We start from the raw sequence: 22,241 nt of genomic DNA, 5'->3' as shown, positions 1-22,241 counted from the left end.
TACGGTCACTGTTGGGACGACATCATCAATGCACTTATTGATGAAGCCAGTGACTGGTGTGGTCCTCAATGCCATTGGAATATGTTTTGGGATTATTCTGGTCTGTGCTAGCAATACAGTCCTGTTGCTTAGCATCTGTGTCATCTGACCACTTCTTTATTGACTGATTCACTGGTGCTTCCTGCTTTAGTTTTTGCTTGTAAGCAGGAATCAGTAGGATAGAATTATGGTCAGATTTGCCAAATGGGGAGGGTGAGGGAGAGCTTTGTGTGTGGAGTAAAGGTGGTCTAGTTTTTAATTTGTATTTTGTATCCTCTGGTTGCACATTTAACATGCTGGTAGGAATGAGGTAGTTTCACTGCATTAAAGTCCCTGGCAACTAGGAGCGCTACCTCTGGATGAGGTCTCTTTCTACTGCGAGTGACGGCCTTGTAAGGTGTCTGAAGTAAATCATTTGCGTCCGACTCTTTAAAGAGAAAATCTTCGTCCAGTAAGAGGTGCGTAATCACTGTCCTGATATCCAGAATCTATTTTCGGTCATAAGAGTTGGTGGCAGAAACATTATGTACAAAAATAAGTTACACATTTTGTGTCTGGACTATTAACTAGGAAGTTGGGGCACCACGGAAAATGTTGATTACAAAGTTATAATTTTCCAAATATAACTATTCAGATATTTTAATATCTGATCAATTAGTCTTCTATTTAATGAATTATTAATTGTTACTTCAATAGTCTCATTCCAGACGTTGTAAAAATTATTGGTTATCTGCACGAACTCTAGTTTCCATAATGAATCAGCAATACACAAATTGGCTTAATTATTTCTTTACTAACTAAATAATCACAGAAATACATAACAAACAAACAGTAGATATTGGTTACTAACAATGATAGGAAGGTCCTTAGTGGGCTAAGCCGGTATGACGGCTTGGTAGTCAATAATATCTTAGATGTGTTCTAAGAGGTCCCTAGACGGGGATAATGTCTGCTCCGCACTGTTCTCATAGGGGCGTTTACAACTGCATTTGTTTTCTGCTCTGGCGGCCTCGTACAGTGTTGCACGAAGTCTCGACCCCCACCGGCCTCATCATGGGTCTGGGCTACTATTCCCCCCCTTTGTGGCTTGGGACCCCCCCTCCCCCAGCGGTTGGTGTTTGTATCCGAGGCACAAACTAAAAGGTTGGACCCTATGTGTGAGGTGTCAGCGGCTGCATTGTTATGAGAATGGCTGTGACCTTTCAACCAAATCTCCTGGTGTCTGTGCTTCAAAACGCTCAGTGGCTGTCGAGGCCTGTCAGACACCACCGCGTCTGCATGTGGCAATCTCATCAGCACCTGCAAGCTGAGACGAGGATATCCGTCTGTGATATCGCAAAGGGTTTCACGAGTGGGAGTCATCTGGTCAGTTGCTGGACTGATGCCATTAGTGTCATTGTAAGAGGTGACACTTCCTCACAAAGTGTAAGATGTATCATCGGAAGCAGAGTACACTCTGCGCATCAATGCTTTAATTCCTGAGATGGCCTCAGTGCCCGACGGGCAAGAGAAGTTAATCTCAAATACAGTATTGCACGACTTCAAGGAGGAGGGAAGTTGCTCATTCACAGAGACTACTGGCTCGAAATCATGAAAATAGTTGTCAATAACGTTTGCTGATGGGGATGTGTCGATATCGTAATATCTCCTTGGATCGGTTTCGAAACGTCATTTTCCCAAGGGGTGCTTTCGACAGATTCCCCTCGTGGATGACTGCATTTCAGCTAGCGTTAGGGGAAGACGGTGTGGTCAGTGGAGAAGGCACTGTGGCCTGTGACCATACATGGTTGGTTTTCCAATCCATCAGTGGGAGTAACCGATCCATCAAGTATGCCCCGAGTAGCAGGGGTTCAGATTCGAGGCTGGTAACATGCACTGGGGGAACGAGCGATACGTCCTGGAAGTGTAGTTCCAGCATGACTCTCAATGTGAGAGGCGAGGTAGTCTGAGTGAAACCTCAAAGTGTAGTCCTCCAGGACTGCTTCCAGTTACAGTGTCTTGCGAAAGTATTCGGCCCCCTTGAACTTTGCGACCTTTTGCCACATTTCAGGCTTCAAACATAAAGATATAAAACTGTATTTTTTTGTGAAGAATCAACAACAAGTGGGACACAATCATGAAGTGGAACGACATTTATTGGATATTTCAAACTTTTTTAACAAATCAAAAACTGAAAAATTGGGCGTGCAAAATTATTCAGCCCCTTTACTTTCAGTATAGCAAACTCTCTCCAGAAGTTCAGTGAGGATCTCTGAATGATCCAATGTTGACCTAAATGACTAATGATGATAAATACAATCCACCTGTGTGTAATCAAGTCTCCGTATAAATGCACCTGCACTGTGATAGTCTCAGAGGTCCGTTAAAAGCGCAGAGAGCATCATGAAGAACAAGGAACACACCAGGCAGGTCCGAGATACTGTTGTGAAGAAGTTTAAAGCCGGATTTGGATACAAAAATATTTCCCAAGCTTTAAACATCCCAAGGAGCACTGTGCAAGCGATAATATTGAAATGGAAGGAGTATCAGACCACTGCAAATCTACCAAGACCTGGCCGTCCCTCTAAACTTTCAGCTCATACAAGGAGAAGACTGATCAGAGATGCAGCCAAGAGGCCCATGATCACTCTGGATGAACTGCAGAGATCTACAGCTGAGGTGGGAGACTCTGTCCATAGGACAACATTCAGTCGTATATTGCACAAATCTGGCCTTTATGGAAGAGTGGCAAGAAGAAAGCCATTTCTTAAAGATATCCATAAAAAGTGTTGTTTAAAGTTTGCCACAAGCAACCTGGGAGACACACCAAACATGTGGAAGAAGGTGCTCTGGTCAGATGAAACCAAAATTGAACTTTTTGGAAACAATGCAAAACGTTATGGCGTAAAAGCAACACAGCTCATCACCCTGAACACCCTATCCCCACTGTCAAACATGGTGGTGGCAGCATCATGGTTTGGGCCTGCTTTTCTTCAGCAGGGACAGGGAAGATGGTTAAAAATGATGGGAAGATGGATGGAGCCAAATACAGGACCGTTCTGGAAGAAAACCTGATGGAGTCTGCAAAAGACCTGAGACTGGGACGGAGATTGGTCTTCCAACAAGACAATGATCCAAAACATAAAGCAAAATCTACAATGGAATGGTTAAAAAATAAACATATCCAGGTGTTAGAATAGCCAAGTCAAAGTCCAGACCTGAATCCAATCGAGAATCTGTGGAAAGAACTGAAAACTGCTGTTCACAAATGCTCTCCATCCAACCTCACTGAGCTCGAGCTGTTTTGCAAGGAGGAATGGGAAAACATTTCAGTCTCTCGATGTGCAAAACTGATAGAGACATACCCCAAGCGACTTACAGCTGTAATCACAGCAAAAGGTGGCACTACAAAGTATTAACTTAAGGGGGCTGAATAATTTTGCACGCCCAATTTTTCAGTTTTTGATTTGTTAAAAAAGTTTGAAATATCCAATAAATGTCGTTCCACTTCATGATTGTGTCCCACTTGTTGTTGATTCTTCACAAAAAAATACAGTTTTATATCTTTATGTTTGAAGCCTGAAATGTGGCAAAAGGTCGCAAAGTTCAAGGGGGCCGAATACTTTCGCAAGGCACTGTATGTCTGTTTAGATTCACGTTTAGTGGACAAATTCCCCACAAAGTGGAGTAGTCGTTCGCAACGACGTGATGTGCCATTTCTGTTCAAGGTGAAAAAAAATGAACTTTTCTGATTTTGAGTAGACTTTGTTTTAGCTTAGCTTTTGACCTTTTTTCTTCGCAACCTTTATCAGAGTCACTAGACAAAGCCTGTGGGCTTGTTTCTTGATCAAGTGGGCCCTGGATAGGGTCTCAAGTGAGAGCGGGAGAAATTAGATTTTTTACTTCCTTGCTAGGGGTGTTAATTCCTGCGAACCTGGTGTCCGGCAATTCCCCATCTAGTCCTTGTGACTTATATTTGACCCTTCTCTCAATTTTGTTTGCTTTAGTTCTTTACGTAGTGGAACTTCTAGGGATCATTGGTCTACATTTTGATTGTCCTTTAACCCTTTGTTACCCTTGTGCTCTGACACTTTGTGTGGGTTGTGTGCAGGAACGTAGAGAACAGGTCTATTGTAGCGGAAGTTGTTTCGATGGCCACATACTTTACAGTTATTTTGACCGTGGAGGTCATTAGAATCGTGGTTTTGTGGTAGAAACCATTGTTGTGCGTTAGCTCACAATGCTTCAATACCTGATAATGCACCCTCTAACTGGAGTGAGTGCTCCTGGTCAAACTTCAAAACCGAGTGGTCAAGGCTCTTAGCATTGCGAGCTTTTGATGCCTCAAAAGCTGTGCTGGCAAGCTCTCGGAGTTGTAAGATAGGCAAGCCAACGTGGACTGTAGTGCCCAAGTAGGTAATGAAGGTGGGACACATTTGACAGAAACATTTGTTTGAATGGTAACAGCTCTTCCATTCTTGTTTCAGTGAGTAGGCCAAAGTAAGCTGAACGAAGACTATGATAGTAAGCTTGTGGGTGTTCATTCTGAGCTTGTTTGACAGTGTTAACTCAAGAGACTGACGTCCCGTTTTCGCGTATCTGGTGACAACTTCTTATGGGCAACACACACCACACGGCTCTATTCGTATCTAATGCAGTCTGTTTGTACAGTAATCTGTTTGCACAACTAATATATATATATATATTTTGTTATTTTATTTTAATTTCAACTTTATTTAACTAGGCAAGTCAGTTAAGAACAAGTTCTTATTTTCAATGACGGCCTAGGAACAATGGGTTAACCGCCTTGTCCAGGGGCAGAAGACAGATTTTTTACCTTGTCAGCTCGGGGATTCGATCTTGCGACCTTTCGGTTACTAGTCCAACGCTCTAACCAGTAGGTTACCTGCCACCCCATATATACTTAATTCAATCATGAAAACCTCATTCTATTTTAGATTCAATGCACGAGGCGTCAAATAGATAGTCTGGACTATTATTAAATGTGAAGACTTATTTTATCAAATCAATTCTCTGTGTAATAATAATAATAATCATAATAATAATTATGTGATTAAACTAACCATATAACCTTTAACTAGGAAGTCAGGGCACTACGGAAAATTTTGATTGCAAAGTTATAATTTTCCGAATATAACTCTTCAGATATTTTAATATCTAATCAATCAGTCTTCACCTTATTAGTGCCATTCCAAACTTCATAAAATACTTGGTTAACTTTAAATGTAAACCCATATTTTCTCATTTAGAAGGTTAACATCACATCTTTTCACAAATCAACTCAGCAAAAAAAGAAACGTCCCTTTTTCAGGACCCTGTCATTCAAAGATAATTAGTAAAAATCCAAATATCTTCACAGATCTTCATTGTAAAGGGTCTTAACACTGTTTCTGAAGCTTGTTCAATGAACCATAAACAATTAATGAACATGCACCTGTGGTACGGTCATTAACCTCTTGAAGCTAGGGGGCACTATTTTTATGTTTTGAAAAGTAACGTTCCCAAAGTAAACGGCCTATTTCTCAGGACCAGATGCTAGAATATGCATATAATTGACAGATTAGAATAGAAAACACTCTAAAGTTTCCAGAACTGTCAAAGATTGTCTGTGAGCATAACAGAACTGCTGATATTGCAGGCGAAACCCTGAGAAAAATCAAACCAGGAAGTGGCTTCTATTTTGAAAACTCCATGTTTTCAAAATAGAAAACCTCCCATTGCCTCCCATTGCTCCATTTAAAGGGATATCAACCAGATCCCCTTTCCTATCGCTTCCTCAAGGTGTCAACAGTCTTTAGACATAGTTTCAGGCTTTTATTTTGAAAAATGAGCGAGAAAGATAACATCGCGTCATTGTATGGCCGGGTACCAGCAGCGTTTTGTATGCGCAACAGAGTTTGGGCAGCCATTGCCTTTCCCTCTCCTTCTGAAAAAGACAGTTGTGTTTGATATATTATCGATTATATATTTTAAAAACAACTTGAGGATTGATTATAAAAAAACGTTTGACGTGTTTCTGTGGACATTACGGATACTATTTGGAATTTGTCTGCGTTGTCGTGACCGCTCTTTCCTGTGGATTTCTGAACATACCTCCGTTTGTTTGGCGTGTTATTTTGGATAAAAAATAATCTTTATGGAACAAAAGGAACATTTATTGTGTAACTGAGTCTCGTGAGTGAAAACATCTGAAGATCATCAAAGGTAAACGATTCATTTGATTGCTTTTCTGATTTTCGTGACCAAGCTACTTTGATGCTAGGTGTTCATAATGTTTTGTTGAGCGATTGATAAACTTACACAAACGCGTGGATTGCTTTCGCTGTAAAGCATATTTTCAAAATCTGACATGACGGGTGGATTAACAAAAGGCTAAGCTGTGTTTTGCTATATAGCACTTGTGATTTCATGAATATAAATATTTTTAGTAATATTATTTGAATGTGGCGCCATGCAATTCAGCGGTTGTTGATGACAATTATCCCGTTAACGGGATTGCAGCCATAAGAAGTTAAGAGATACTGCTATGTGTGTTTCCTGTCCTTCGTGAGATCATCAAATTAAACACACTTGTCATAACTGTCCCTTAAAGTGTCCACAGACCATTCCAACATTCTCAAAAGTAGAAATATTGTTTAATTCTCCTGTTTTGGGGATTTAGGAGTTTGGCCAAGTGAAGTCCTTGTAGACATGCAGTATTTAGAGAGAACAAAGTGGGAGAGAGGGTCCCTTCCAGGAATTTACAACCTGTCGTTAAGTCATAAAACTGTAGAGAGAGGGCCATGATCCCCCCCCCCCCCCCAGGGCAAAAAACATACAATCGCACAATAGGTTCCTCTCCTTCGGCGCCATTTGTTTCACCAAGCTCATCTTGTCTCCTTATCTGGCGGCTCGCACAAACTACCCATCGTTGGATTACTTTCGATTACTACTCCTGAACATTGCATCCAAAAATAAACTGGTCACTTTCAGGACATAACTTTGTAAGGACTATGTTTGTGCAAAATGTTTGAAAAAAGTGTGTCCAGCTTTAACACTGATTGCTGCGTCAATCAAAACTGGACGTTCTAAATAAACATTATAATCACACCGGTTTGAGTGTTTAAAAAAAAAGTATAAGATCAGCACTTCTACTCTGAGGCGCTTTATAAATACGGATCCAGGTGAATGGGGTTCAGATAAGGTTAGGTGCTCAGAGACTGTCTGAGTATGGAGTTGGTGGCCTCAGGCACTGTTCTGCTCTGTCAGCCCACACTGAGCCTAGCTTAGCGACATCACTGTTTTCCTCTAAGTTTCTTATTATCCTGTTTTCCAAAATAAAATAACATTTGCTCGAGGAGTTGAGAGCACTGTATTGTCATAATCTGAATTATTTTGATGCGTACAGACTATCTTTACAAGCTTAAGGTACTGTAAGGCAAATGCCTGAGAAATGAAAAATTGTGGATGTACCCATGGTGGTGATCAATAGGGACTGTGGATGTTCTTTGGATTAAAACATTTCTTGAATTGAACTGGCGCCCTCTGAAAGTCTCCCTCTATTCCTCTATTCTGTGTAATTCTCTAGCTAGAGGACTCCTGATATCTTCAGGATTGATAAGTATAATTCTTGTCTATATATTGTTGTCTGGTACTGTCTTTTTGCTAGATAGGGCCATGTACTTTAAGTGCTGCCTGTCTTCCCAGCAGCCTACTTGGTGAGTGAACTGCTGACTGTACAAAAGCTGAAGAACATCCAGGCACTTTCTACAGGTGCTAGAGTTGCAGGCAAACTCATGGAAAACAGAAAGGAGAACGCTGCACACTGCTGCTCATGTGTATATATACAGTATATCACAAAAGTGAGTACACCCCTCACATTTTTGTATATATTTCAGTATATCTTTTCATGTGACAACACTGAAGAAATGACACTTTGCTACAATGTAAAGTAGTGAGTGTATAACAGTGTAAATTTGCTGTCCCCTCAAAATAACTCAACACACAGCCATTAATGTCTAAACCGCTGGTAACAAAAGTGAGTATGCCCCTAAGTGAAAATGTCCAAATTAGGCCCAATTAGCCATTTTCTCTCCCCGGTGTCATGTGACTCGTTAGTGTTACAAGGTCGCAGGTGTGAATGGGGAGCAGGTGTGTTAAATTTGGTGTCATCGCTCTCACTCTCCCTCATACTGACTGGTCACTGGAAGTTCATCATGGCAAAGAACTCTCTGAGGATATGAAAAAAATAATTGTTGCTATACATAAAGATGTCCTGGGCTATAAGAAGATTGCCAAGACCCTGAAACTGAGCTGCAGCACGGTGGCCAAGACCATACAGCAGTTTAACTGGACAGGTTCCACTCAGAACAGGCCTCGCCATGGTCGACCAAAGAAGTTGAGTGCACGTGCTCAGCGTCATATCCAGAGGTTGTCTTTGGGAAATAGACGTATGAGTGCTGCCAGCATTGCTGCAGAGGTTGAAGGGATGGGGGGTCAGCCTGTCAGTGCTCAGACCATACGCCGTACACTGCATCAAATTGGTCTGCATTGCTGTCGTCCCAGAAGGAAGCCTCTTCTAAAGATGTTCATTGAGGGAACCATGAATGCCAAAATGCACTGTGACATACTGAAGCAGAGCATGATCCCCTCCCCTTGGAGACTGGGCCGCAGGGCAGTATTCCAACCCCAAACACACCTTCAAGACGACCACTGCCTTGCTAAAGCAGCTGAGGGTAAAGGTGATGGACTGGTCAAGCATGTCTCCAGACCTATACCCTATTGAGCATCTGTAGGGCATCCTCAAACAGAAGGTGGAGGAGTGCAAGGTCTCTAACATCCACCAGCTCCGTGATGTCGTCATGGAGGAGTGGAAGAGGACTCCAGTGGCTACCTGTGAAGCTCTGGTGAACTCCATAAGGCAGTGCTGGAAAATGATGGTGGCCACACAAAATGTTGACACTGGGCCCAATTTAGACATTTTCACTTAGGGGTGTACTCACTTTTGTTGCCAGCGGTTTAGACATTAATGGTTGTGAGTTATTTTGAGTGGAAAGCAAATTTACACTGTTATACAAGCTGTACACTCACTACTTTACATTGTAGCAAAGTGTCATTTCTTCAGTGTTGTCACATGGAAAGATATACTCAAATATTTTAAAAAATGTGAGGGGTGTACTCACTTTTGTGATATACTATGTATATATACACATGAGCAGCAGTGTGTAGCGTTCGATAAACTCTTCGATAAGGCCAAGAGGAGACAGTGTGTTGAGCCTGTGGATCCAGAGAGACTCCCTTTGAAGAATTTTCCTCTCAATGTCCCCTCCCCTGCGTGAAATCTTGACCATTTCTATTCCAATGTATCTCAGAGAACTAATAGGATGTCCAGCTTGTACAAAATCAGTTCAAAAAAAAAATATATATATATATATGTTTTTTCTTCACCTGTCCGTATATTGCTGTGGTGCTCACTGATCCGTGTCTTAAGGCTTCTATGGGTTTTCCCTATGTAAGACAGACCACAAGGACATTTCAACATGTAAATAACATTGTGGTCATGAAGGTAATCCGAATCTTGACCTTAAATCTTTGTCCTATGCGGGGTGAGTAAATGAGCTGTGTTGAGTACATTGGCCATATTTGTAATTACCCTCCGGAACCTTGTCCAAGAAAGTTTCCCTTTTGTCCTTTTTTAAATGACTTCCCCAATGATGAGTATTGGGTAAAGCATAATGTGACATGTTCTGCTTTTTCTTTGACTTTTGGTTGAAGACTTTCCATCTGTGTTACTCCTACAAAACAGTCATTGGCATGTTTTACCCAATTGTCTGTATACCCCCTTTCCTTAAACCTTTATGTGAGGTCCCTGGTCTGTTTCTGATAAGAAGCATCAGAGCTGCATATTCTTCTGATGCGACTGAATTGATTTAACGGGATACTTAAAAAAAAAAAATTGTGGACGTGGAATAAAGCTGTCACCTCTAAGGAGGCTATTCCTGTCCATAGGTTCCTATAGAGATCTGTAGAGAGGGAGGTTTTGTCCTTAATAACCATCACATCAAGAACTGATTTTGTGATAGGTCATAGTTAATGGTGATGTGAATGTGTTCATTCATGAAGTTTAGATATGCATTGGAATTCCAAAAGTTCTTTCTGGGTCCCTGTATAGATCACGAAAATGTAATCCAAATATCTCAGAATTAGGAGAATATTGGAGAGAAACGGGTTAGGGTCTGGATTCAGCACCACCTGTTTTTCCATACATACCTAGATATAGATTAGCATAATTAGGAGCCATAGTGCTCCCCATCGCTGTCCCTTTGGTCTGGAGGAAAAGGTTTCCTCTGAAGAGAAAATAGTTGGAGGTTAGTACCAGTTCAGCCAAGTCCACAATACAATTAGTGCTGGGAAGAGCATTAGGGGGACATTCATTGAGGTAGAACTTGAGGGCCTCTAGGCTGTTCTGATGGGGGATGTTAGTATATAGACTGGTAACATCAAAAGTACACAGAATATAATTTTTATAAAATCAAAAGAGTCTCTAGTATATGAGGGGAGAGAGAGATCGCCCAGGGTTTCACAAAATGGTCTACAAAGGTAGAGATATTCTCTGTCAGAGATCTGTTATTACTCACAATGGGCCTGCATGGTATAGGTGGTGTCATGCTCTTGTGAATTTTGGATAGAGCGTATATGACAGGTGTGGTTGGGCAGTCAACTTTCATAAACTCATATTCTGTAATTGTAATTTCCCCTTCATTCAAAAATGTAGACAATTTTACCAAGGATCAGAGACTTTAATTGATTAGTAGGGCCCTTTGGGGAGTCATGTCCTCAGGGCAAGAGTCAGGTTCATTGTCATTCAGGTTATCAATGTGAAAAACATTAGCACTATTTCCTGTCTGGTTACTAATATCGTTCAATAGATTAACATTGGCATGTGCATTGGAACCCCATTACCAAAAAACTCTGTCAATCTCAAACTGCGGAAAAACTTTTGAAACTGTATCAAAGTCATTGGCCTGTGATGTTGGGACAAATTGGCTGTCTCCGGCCATCCCTCCAGAAATATACCTTCTGCTCCTTGTGGTCCACAGTATCACTCTCAAACTTGTGACGGTTGTTGTTTTGGTAATCAGTGGCTGTATTGGAGGGGGGCGTGATTTCTCCTCTCCTAGGCAATTAGTACCGACCAGGTGTGCTCTTCCTCTTGGCAAGGCAATTAGCAATCAGTATTAGTACTTAAGTCTTCCCTGTTTTCGCAGCGACGGCTAAAACCGGCGATTTCGTCGCAACACAAAGACGGTTCTGCAGAGTTATTCGAGGTAGGGAAGAGAGGAAGGCTCCACACCACTCCCTTATCTTACCTAGTTCTTTTCAGATCTCATTTTTCTCTTTTGTAACTTTTGGCAACTGTGTTTTTTTTTTTATACCTATTCGCTCCTCTCACTGTAAGCTTTACAGATGCTCCCCACATCTTGGCTGCAACCATTCTAATTTAGTGTACCCTGTGTGCACAACCCATGTGGAATTCCTGGTATCTGCCGATCTGCAGTCAAAAATGCAGTTTCTCAGCCTATGCTGCCCTTCAGTCCCTTGACATTTTGGCCATGACGGAGACATGGATCCCCACAGAGAACACTGCTCCAAATGCTCTTTCTTCATCTACGTTTTCTCATAGTCTGAAAGTGTCTGTTCAGTGCGGTGGTGGCACAAGGCTAATAATTGCTCCTAAGTGGAGATTTTCTTTTTTCTCCCTCGCTCACCTGACTATCTCCTCATTTGAATGCCATGCTGTCACTGTCACTTGTGCACTCAAGATTAACATTGCGATCATCTATCGCCCACCAAGTGTCCTTACAGAGTTCATCAATGAGCTTGACACCTTGATGAACTCATTTCCTGGCAATGGCTCACAGCTCTTTGTACTTGGCGACTTCAACCTCCTGACATTTGCCTTCGATTAACTTATTTCTCTTTCTCTTCCTTGTCTCTTCTGACCTCATCCTTTCCCAGTCCCTTCACATTCACAAGGCACATAATACGGTTGACTTCATCTTTACTAGAGGCTGTTCAGCCCTCCCCTCCTGCTCTATGGCTAAGTGACTCATTGCGAGTTTACAGAACAGGGCTGTGGGCAGCTGAGCGAAAATGGAGGAAAACAAAACTTCTGGAGGACCTATTTAAGGACCTATTTAATCTAACTGCTTAACTACTTATCTGTACATGGAATTGTTAGTTTTTTCCCCCTTTTTTTAATCTTTACAGGAAAATGATGTCCACACTATCTGATGTGTGGAGACATTTCACTGCAGCTAATGTAGAAGGGAAAGCTGTGTACATTTGCAAATACTGTACCAAATCATATGTAAAGAATGCAACAAAGATGCAGAATCATCTGAACAAGTGCATAAAGTTCCCTCAGCACTCACAACAAGCAACCTCTGACAAAAGTCCCTCTACTTCTATTCAAGGTGAAATGGATGAATCAGACACCTTATCGATAGCAACAGCTCATGGTCCTCCTGGAATCAGAAGTGTTTATGACTCAATGGAGGAACGTAGTCAGAGAAATGCTGATAAATGTCGAGGCTGTGTATGCAACTGGTTCATCTCTGATGCTCACAGGCAATGTGTATTGTAAAAGATTTCTGAATGTTCTTCGCCCAGCATACACCCCTTCAACCAGACATGTTTGATCTACTCATTTGCTGGATACAGTGTTCAAGTGAAGGTCAAGCAAATCATAGAGAAAGCAGACTGTTTTGCAATCATCTCTGATGGGTGGTCGAATGTTCGTGGGCAAGGAATAATGATCGACATCATCTCCACCCCTCAACCAGTATTCTACAATAGCACAGACACAAGGGACAACAGACACACCGGTCTCTACATTGCAGATGAACTGAAGGCAGTCATCAATGACCTTGACCACAGAAGGTATTTGCACTGGTGACAGACAATGCTGTGAACATAAAGGCTGCTTGGTCTAAAGTGGAGGAGTCCTACCCTCACATCACACCCATTTGCTGTGCTGCTCATGCATTGAATCTGCTCCTCATGGCACTGAAAACAATGGATGCACTCTACAAGAGAGCCAAGGAAATGGTTAGGTTTGTGTAGGGTCATCAAGTTATAGCAGCAATCTACCTCACCAAGCAAAGTGAGAAGAATAAGAGCACCACATTGAAGCTGCCCGGCAACACCCGTTGGGGTGGTGTTGTCATCGTGTTTGACAGTCTCCTGGACAGTCTCCTGGAGGGGAAATCACAGCCTGCTGATATGGTCAGCCCCATCAAGAGGATCCTTCTGGATGATGTATTTTGGGAGAGTGGTAAGCAGCCTGAAACTCCTGAATCCTATAGCAGTAGCCATTGCACGGATTGAAGGGGACAATGCTATCCTGTCTGATGTTCAGACTCTGCTTGCAGATGGAAGAGAAGAAATCCGTACTGCCCACTTCACTGTTGCTCCAAGCAGGGGAAACTGCAGTTCTGAAATACATCAAAAAGCGTGAAGACTTCTGCCTGAAGCCCATACACGCCGCAGCGTACATTGGACCCCAAGTATACTGGCAAGAGCATCCTGTCTGGTGCAGAGATCAACCAGGCCTATAGTGTCATCACTACCGTGTCTTGCCACCTTGGCCTGGATGAGGGCAAGGTTCTTGGCAGTCTCGCGAAGTACTATTTCAAGTAAGTGCTTTGGGATGGAAATGCAATAACTATTTTTTTTAAACATTTCTATTGGAAAGATTTAATAATTTGCAATGATGTCCACTTATGATAAAGTAAACGGTTTAGGTTTCTATCTCCATATATGGTAAATATATCCAATGCAAAAAACATCTATATTTAAATGGTATTAATAATAATTTACACATTTGTGTTAATTCCCATATATTCCCACGGAAAGTTTCCACCTCTGAATATTCCCCAAAATGTGCAACCCTACTTATATTGATTGTTTTGTTAACATTGCTCAGTACATGTGGTTGGGAATCATAACTGACTTGCCTAGTTAAATAAAGGTTGAATAAAATAAAAAATGGACAGCAATAGTCTAGCCTTGTCTCAGATTTTCGGGCAGATTTAAGTCAGGATTGAGGCTGGATCATTTAGGAACACTCAACACCTCTTGGAAAGCCATTCTGGTGTGTTTTTGGCATTTAAAATGTATGTAATCGTTCCACTGAAAAATACAACTGCTCCAGGATGAGGTATTCAGAAGTCTGAGGCAGGGTGTCCTCTAACTGTTTCCCTGGGCTTTGCTCCTTTCATTTTTCTTTTGATCCTGAAACTCACTTTGCCGGTGATAAGCATACCCATCGAATGATGCTTCCACCACAAAACTTTTAAATGCTCTTTCTGCATCTCTCTTTCTCTCTCGCTATTTCTCTCTCATTGTCAGTTACTCTACATACTCCGGTTTTCCTTTAGTCTAACCAAGACCATTCAGCTCGCTTACTGAATAATTCAATGACCATTATACAAATGTAAATGATCATTAACATTCAGTATTTATAGCACAAGGTTTCTCCCCATGTGTTAGTTTAAATCGACAGATTTTTTTTTTTTTTTTCCTCATTCGCTTTAAAAAAAAATCTGCTTCCAAGTGGTTATTGTGAAATGTGAGTTCTTGAGGGCATAATATTGACAATAATAGGAATCTTAATTTTTTTTAAGGATCAACACTTTTATTTAGTGTAGCTTCTGGGTGTATAAATATGTATTCATATACTCTCTGGTTATTTGAGTAGACTGTATATTCAAATCAGTAGGTGTTCCGTAGGACTGAATTCCAAGGATTTGTAGCTTCTTTGGGTTGTGCCAGGGTGAATTAAATATTCAGTATTTGTTTTGGGCTTTTGAAGGATTTCATGTCCTCGCCAGGACTTGTCTTGGAAATGAATGGATCCCACATTAAAAACAGTACATTTGTTTGACATACAGTATGTTTTTCTAAACTATGCTTTTTTTTGCCACATTCAAAAATGTCTGTCACAACGTCACTCAAAGAGCAGAAAGTACTGTACAGTCTTTCACATCAGTTGCATATATGTTTTTGAAAGAGCATTTTTCGCTACATTTTTTTTTTTCTTTGAACAAATGAGCCTTTAAAACCAAAAAGACAAAATCGGGTCAATTGCTATTGAAGGCCTCAGGGAATGAGTTGGCCATTTATTTTCTTAGTTGCATTTAATAACCACTATCTTAGTTCTTATATGCAAAGGAAATAAAAACATGAAAATGGACTACACTGAACATTCCTCTCTTAAGAGTTTTCTAAACTCTACATAACAGATGGCCTGGAAAGTGCTCATCTCAACAGAGACTCCTTTTGAGGTTTAAAAACACCCTTTAACTTACCCAGCTTACAGTGATGAGGTTGGTGTTTGTTTTACCTCGCAATCAGTCTAAAACCAAAGTATTTTTTTTCTTCAGAGAATTGCATGGAAAACGGACCATTTAAACACTATTTCCGAACATTTTCATCGGCGTTCCGGAGGCAGCAATAGGCCATTTGAAGAAACCCACTGGGCACGTACTGGTTGAATCATAGTTGGAGTGCCATGAGATGGGCGGTGGTTGGGACTACTTCATTGGTTCCCTTGAACAAGGCTCAAGCTCAAACAAGTACACTTGAAATGCTCTATTTGAAAGTAAACAAATACTATTTCAACCCAGGTCTAGCAGAGAAAAAAAACAAAACCACCAGGTCGTCAAAACCCTGTGTGTGTGTGTGTGTGTGTGTGTGTGTGTGTGTGTGTGTGTGTGTGTGTGTGCGCGCGCGCGCGTGTGCCTGCAAGGGGTCATGGGTAACCGAGTCACCACCAACACTAATGATTGCTGACAGCAGGCGGTTGCTTCAGATTGCGTAAATGGGGAGTGCAAAAATGAGGCATAATCAACCCACCTCATCACCTACAGTTACTCTTTCTGCGGCACCCATCGCTCTTTCCCTGCCACCCTACGGCGAGTGGCACTTATGAGTAAATATGTCCCACTCCTCTCCCTTTGAATGAATGCATACCTGATCCATTCTTGATAGTCCGCAGGCTTTTAGGTTGTATTTATCCTCAAAATCGCTGAAGTTGGAGACTTTTATCTCCCTCACCAACTTCAAACATCAGCTATCTGAGCAGATAACCGATCGCTGCAGCTGTACATAGTCTATTGGTAAATAGCCCACCCTTTTCACCTACCTCATCCCCGTACTGTTTTTATTTATTTACTTTTCTGCTCTTCTGCACACCAATATCTCTACCTGTACATGACCATCTGATCTTTTATCACTCCAGTGTTAATCTGCAAAATTGTAATTATTTGCCTACCTCCTCATGCCTTTTGCACACATTGTATATAGACCCCCCCTTCGTTTTCTACTGTGTTATTGACTTGTTAATTGTTTACTCCATGTGTAACTCTTTGTTGTCTGCTCACACTGCTATGCTTTATCTTGGCCAGGTCGCAGTTGCAAATGAGAACTTGTTCTCAACTAGCCTACCTGGTTAAATAAAGGTGAAATAAATAAAAATAAAAATAAAAAACTTGTTTTTGAGTCTCTAGCTCCCCTGCTCTTCAATGTGTGTGCTCGAGTGTTGCGCGAGATGCCACTTCATTTGCTTTTTAGGATATTCATTGTGATGAATGATGGTTCATTCAGCTGGTTCTGGGTTACACTGTACTTTCCATTTAGTTTTGAGCTGCTGTGTGTGTGTGTGTCCTCGTGCATGCACATTAGTATGCATTCTTATGTGTTTGTGAGTGTGCGCTCGCATGTGTTTGTTGCTGTGACTGTGTCTGTATTTTTTTACCCAGTGGTCGATACATCCCCTAGCTCTTTATCTTCATAGCGTACATATTATTAACAGGGAACCAAACCCACTTAACATAGACAGAATCCATATTGCTCCCGCTAACCAGCCCAGCAGTAGTGTTACTAACACATTCTGTGACCTCTCTAGTTTTCTCCCACGCCACAGGCTTTTGTTTTGTTGAGCTGTCCGCTCATTTTAGCCACAAGTGTCCTCTAGCAAGTAAATGTCCTTTCTCCTTGTCAGAGAACAACCATCCTCCATTTTTATCTCCGCTTACTGACATGGAAAAGGAGAAAATAGACTCAATTATCTATATTTCCTGATATTTAAGTGTAAACACTTCTTTAAGGTGTGTGTTGTTGTTATTTGCTAGGAGTAACATTTCTTTCAGATTACAAAAAACGATTGTCCTGGAAAAATCTGATGTGATTATTTTCCTGTAATTGAAAATGGCTGTTGTCCGCTTATCTTACCAACACTTAAAAACCCTGACTTATCAACTGTCTCATTTGCTGTCCTCAACTGGTCAGAAGTAGTGCACTTTAAAGGGAATAGGGTGCCATTTGGGACACCACATTTGTCTGTGACATGTTGACTACATGACCATTGTTTCTATTGGTTATTATAAGACATGAGAACATGTAGCCACGGGCAGAGACTGGCATTTTACTAGGTATGCTAGTATTGCTTCCTTATCCTTCCAAGAAAAACTGAAAACAACACATTTAATGTACTGTCCTTAGGTACAATACCATTGATATGCCAGCCAGACCTGGGTTTCGATAGTATTTGTTTTCACTGAAATACTTTGAGAGTTTAGTTTGGCGTTGCCGGGAGTGCCAGGTTGGGTAGCGTTTGCATTGGTTCCAATGGCTCCATCAAGCCACACAAGCTCAATCAAGGACAGAAAGAAAACAAGTACTATTTCACATCATGGACATGAGAAATATAAGTTTATCTTGCCTTGTTTCAATTATTGTGCAGGCATCCGTGAACTTTTGTCACTCCATATTGGCTGCCAGAAATAGAGATGAGGAACATTTGTATTGTATTTTAGTTCTCTCCAGTGGTTTTCCTTCGTTTTTTTTGCTCTCTGCCTGTCTGGGCTCAGTCGTGTGGCGCACTCTGAACTTTGCTTTTCTGAGCCTTTATGAAAAGTCCTTCTGTTGAAGACAGCCAACTCTTTTCCCATGCTCGTCCAGAGACAGACAGACCACACCTGTCACTGTGTACGCTACCTGTATCCACAATTGCTACAGGACGTGGGAAGATTTTACATTTGCGATAACAACTCCTACCACCATCTAACAACCACACCATTGTGCAGTCTACCTACACAAAGCTAAGGGCTTTGTCCAAAATTGCTACCTATTTAACCTAACCCATAGGGCTCTGGTCAAAAGTAGCGCACTATATAGGGAATATGGTGCCATTTGGGACAAATCCAAGCTCTCTCTTCAGAAGAGAAGCCATGTCCTGGGGATTCAAAGGGGGGCTAAGATCTTTCCTGCCAGTCTCTCGGTAGGCTGAATGGTCAGCCTCCGTTTCTTTAATCTTCGAGGCCACAGGTCCTTTTTGAGGATAAGAGAGATGTGCAGTCTTTCCGCAGTGGACACAAACGCATGCGCGGTGCACGCACACTCGCATTAAGAAGCTCTGTTATTATCTCCTGCCTGTCGGATCTGACGCCCACCTGGAGAAAAGATCACCCCTTAGTGTGAAGAGTATCGACCCTGAGAAACGTCTTTAGTCTTTGAAATACTTCTAGGATTGTGGTGCAGACTACAGAATACCACCAACTGGTGATAGGAAACTGAAAGCTGGAGTTCACTTCTTCCCATTTCAACCGTGTTGTTGTGTCTTTCAGAAACTGTGTTTTTGTCACCATTTTCTCCCTGAAGAAAATTAAGGTTTAAAAAGGCCAGTGAACTGGGGTGTTTTCTTTTTTTTAAGCAAGATATCTAACCACCACTTTATTTATATATCTATATCTACAGTAACATACATTTAGTTTTGAAAAGTGCAAAGAGCAGACACACAGACAGGGCTTTTTCACTCTGATGCACTTCTTCCCTAACCCTGGCCTATTATCTTTGATCATTGTAGTCTGTAAGTTTACTCATATACACTCCAGCTAGTCAGAGCTCCTACCTGGCTCATTAAAGCACACACACACTGTAAGAAGGAAACCGCAGGCTAAAGCTTAATTTCCCTTCTCCAAATGAAGGAGAGACAGCTCTCTCTCTGCTCTCCACAGAATAATAACCGCAGAGTGCACTTTACAGGCTAATTAGCTTAATTTGTCTGGCTGATTGAGTGGCAGGAGAATGTGTCTGTTTATCAGCAGACGCCACACAGTGTCCAGACAGCTCGCCTCACGGGGTTGAACGAGAATTGAACTAATGTTACCTCACACCTCGCATCTCCCTCCCTCACCTCCAGGTGGTCAAGATGATGATCATCGTGGTGGTGACCTTCGCCCTCTGCTGGCTGCCGTACCACGTCTACTTCATCACGACGGGACTCAACAAGGCTCTGATGAGGTGGAAGTCCATCCAGCAGGTCTACCTGTCAGTGCTGTGGCTGGCCATGAGCTCCACCATGTACAACCCCATCATCTACTGCTGCCTCAACAGCAGGTAAGGAGAATACACACGTGCACACAGGCAGGCAAGCAGAAATGGGAACAGGCAGAGGTACATACACCCACGTGTGCGTGCAAACGTAGGTGCATGTGCGCACACACACACACCCATGTAGCTATATTTTCATGGTCGATGGCTGGAAAGGGCATGGAAATTATATGTATGCTTTTGGCCTGCCTCTGTATAGGTTCATAACGATCCTTGAAAAACAACTAAGGTGCATTAGAATGTCGAAGCTTTGAACATCCGGTAATCCTCCAAACACTGGACGAGAGACATGTGCTTCAACAAAGGTCCAGGGCATGGCAATCCTGATAACATGTCCTTTTGTGATTTTCATGCACTCTTGAAAATGCAAAAAAACGAAACAATTTTAGGACTGAGGATTGAAAGTAAAAGCTACTTCGAGGACATCGTTAAGAAATGCTGACGAGACCTGGAAATCAAAGCATGGTTTAAATTGGTTACCATTGTATGGTTTTTGAACATTGTTCTTTAAACCACTCAGTGCCTGTGTGACTCATTCTTTCTGCAAACAGGAACAATGCAGGTACAGAACCTGGAGGTATGACGTCAGGTGTAGTCCTATAAGACCCTCTCAGCGTCACCTCGTGTACACACACACACACACACACACACACACACACACACACACACTCACACAAACCTATACACACGTAGCTGTATTTCCATGGTCAATTAATCCTAATGCCATGAAAAGAGCATGGCAATTGTATATCCATCGAGACAAGCTCTGTGCCTTAGTCTTTCCTTTGCCCGGCCTCAGAAATCTCATAACCAAATTAAATACAGAGCAAGAACTCCCTTGAAGGAGCTTCAGTGCTCTGAATCCAGAGTCTGAGCATTGATGAATGCTAGCTTGTGAATGAAGCTCCCCAGTGCACTTAGGTACACGCAGGCAATGATCTAAACCACATATAGCACTCTTACCATCAACACAATCGGGCTATTCATGAAGGATGTGCTGTGTGGTTGCTTTGCCCTCTTCATGATGTGTATATATAAAAACAACATTTAAATATTTTTTGGCTATTATTAAGTAAGCCTTGTCTGAGCCAAAATGGTCAATAGGGCAGGAGCCTGTTTCGGTAGAGGTGAAGCAGCTTGTGTGCTTTCGGTTGATGATTTATGTCATTATACAACTCTCTCTTCAACCTCCCTGCACTGTATACATTGGTATGTAATTTGTTTACTCCTGCCATATGAAAACCTGGATTGTGTTCAGTAGGTGGAAAATGTTTTGGAAACATGGTGGCACGTGTACTGTGCTATTTTAACTCTTCCAATAGGAACACAGATTTTCCTTTTCCGTTGAAAAACATTTCATAACAGCGTTCCCTTGAACACTACCCCATTTGTAAAATCACATGTCATTCACACCCCTGCCCCCCTCTCTATTCGCCCTTTCTTCCCCCCCAGGTTCCGGGCTGGCTTCAAGCAGGTGTTCCGCTGGTGCCCCTTTGTCCAGGTGTCCAGCTATGACGAACTGGAGCTGAGGGCCACGCGCCTCCACCCGGCCCGCCAGAGCAGCATGTACACCTTGTCTCGCATGGATACCGCCGTGGTAGTGGTGTATGACCCTGTAGACAGAACAAACAACCAGAACCAGGCCAGGAAGAAGAGCTACGTCAACCCTAGAGTGGAAAACGGGCTTGGTTGCAATAGGAACGGGGCCAAGGCAGGCTGCGCCCCCAATGCTGAGGCTGAGGACTTCTCCTAAAGGAGGGCATACGAGAAAGCAGACAAACACACTGGCATGTGTTCACACACACAGGCATGTATAGAGTGGTAACTTATACTGTGTACAGTACATGCAAAAACAGGTAGACATTGCAAACATGCATACAAGACATGCTGTCCCTGTCAATACACACACATGCAAACACACACTTTTCAAAGAGTTCAGTGAAGATGGCAGAAAACACATGTTAGATGAGAAGCAGGAATTCATTGTCAAATATAACCATCAGATAACATATTGTTGTACGGTCTGTAATACTGAGTGTACTGTATATAAAAACATGCATACGCAAAAATATACAAAAAATGCCTGGCCAAGTAACATCCTGAATGTAAAGGCTACTGAGTGTTCAAAACATTATAAAACACCTGCTCTTTCCATGACATAGACTGACCAGGTGAACCCAGTTGAAAGCTATGATCCCATATTAAATCCACTTCAATCAGTGTAGATGAAGGGGAGGAGACCGGTTAAAGGAGGATGTTTAAGCCTTGAGACAATTGATACATGGATTGTGTGTGTGTGTGCCATTCCGAGGGTGAATGGGCAAGACAAAAGATTTAAGTGCCTTTGAACGGGGTATGATTGTTGCTATCAGGCGCACTGGTTTGTGTCAAGAACTGCAACGCTGCTGGGTTTTTCATGCTCAACGTTTTCTGTGTGTATCAAGAACGGTCCACCACCCAAAGGACATCCAGCCAACTTGAAGCATTGGAGACTACATGGGCCAGCATCCCTGTATAAAGCGTTCGACACCTATTGTCTCAAGGTGTCGAATGCATTTTACAGGGATGTTAGGAAGGTGTTCTGGATGTTTTGTACACTCAGCTCCAAATGTATTGGGACAGTGACAATTCTGTTGTTTTTGGCTATGTACACCAGCACTTTGGACGTGCAGACTGTCAGCTTTAATGTGAGGGTACATTCGTCCCTATCGAGTGAACCATTTAGAAATTACAGCACTTTTAGATATATGCCTGCTAGATACCAGAGA

General features: G+C 42.0%; 1 protein-coding gene across 1 annotated transcript in view; it reads left to right on the top strand.

The window, feature by feature from the left end:
• LOC109893856 (neuromedin-K receptor) overlaps window positions 1-21,686 on the top strand; it is a 37,878-nt gene extending 16,192 nt beyond the window's left edge. The window contains exons 4-5 of the mRNA XM_020487059.2: window positions 19,283-19,479; window positions 20,926-21,686. Of these exons, the coding sequence (XP_020342648.2) occupies window positions 19,283-19,479; window positions 20,926-21,226 (498 nt within the window). The 3' untranslated portion in view covers window positions 21,227-21,686. The remainder of the gene's footprint in view (window positions 1-19,282; window positions 19,480-20,925) is intronic.
• Window positions 21,687-22,241: the final 555 nt, after the last annotated feature.

Source organism: Oncorhynchus kisutch, linkage group LG7, assembly GCF_002021735.2.
Source record: "Oncorhynchus kisutch isolate 150728-3 linkage group LG7, Okis_V2, whole genome shotgun sequence".
In the NCBI taxonomy this organism is placed as follows: Eukaryota; Metazoa; Chordata; class Actinopteri; order Salmoniformes; family Salmonidae; genus Oncorhynchus; species Oncorhynchus kisutch.
The sequence above is the reverse complement of the archived record's forward strand: the minus strand, read 5'-3'. Positions and strand labels throughout refer to the sequence as shown.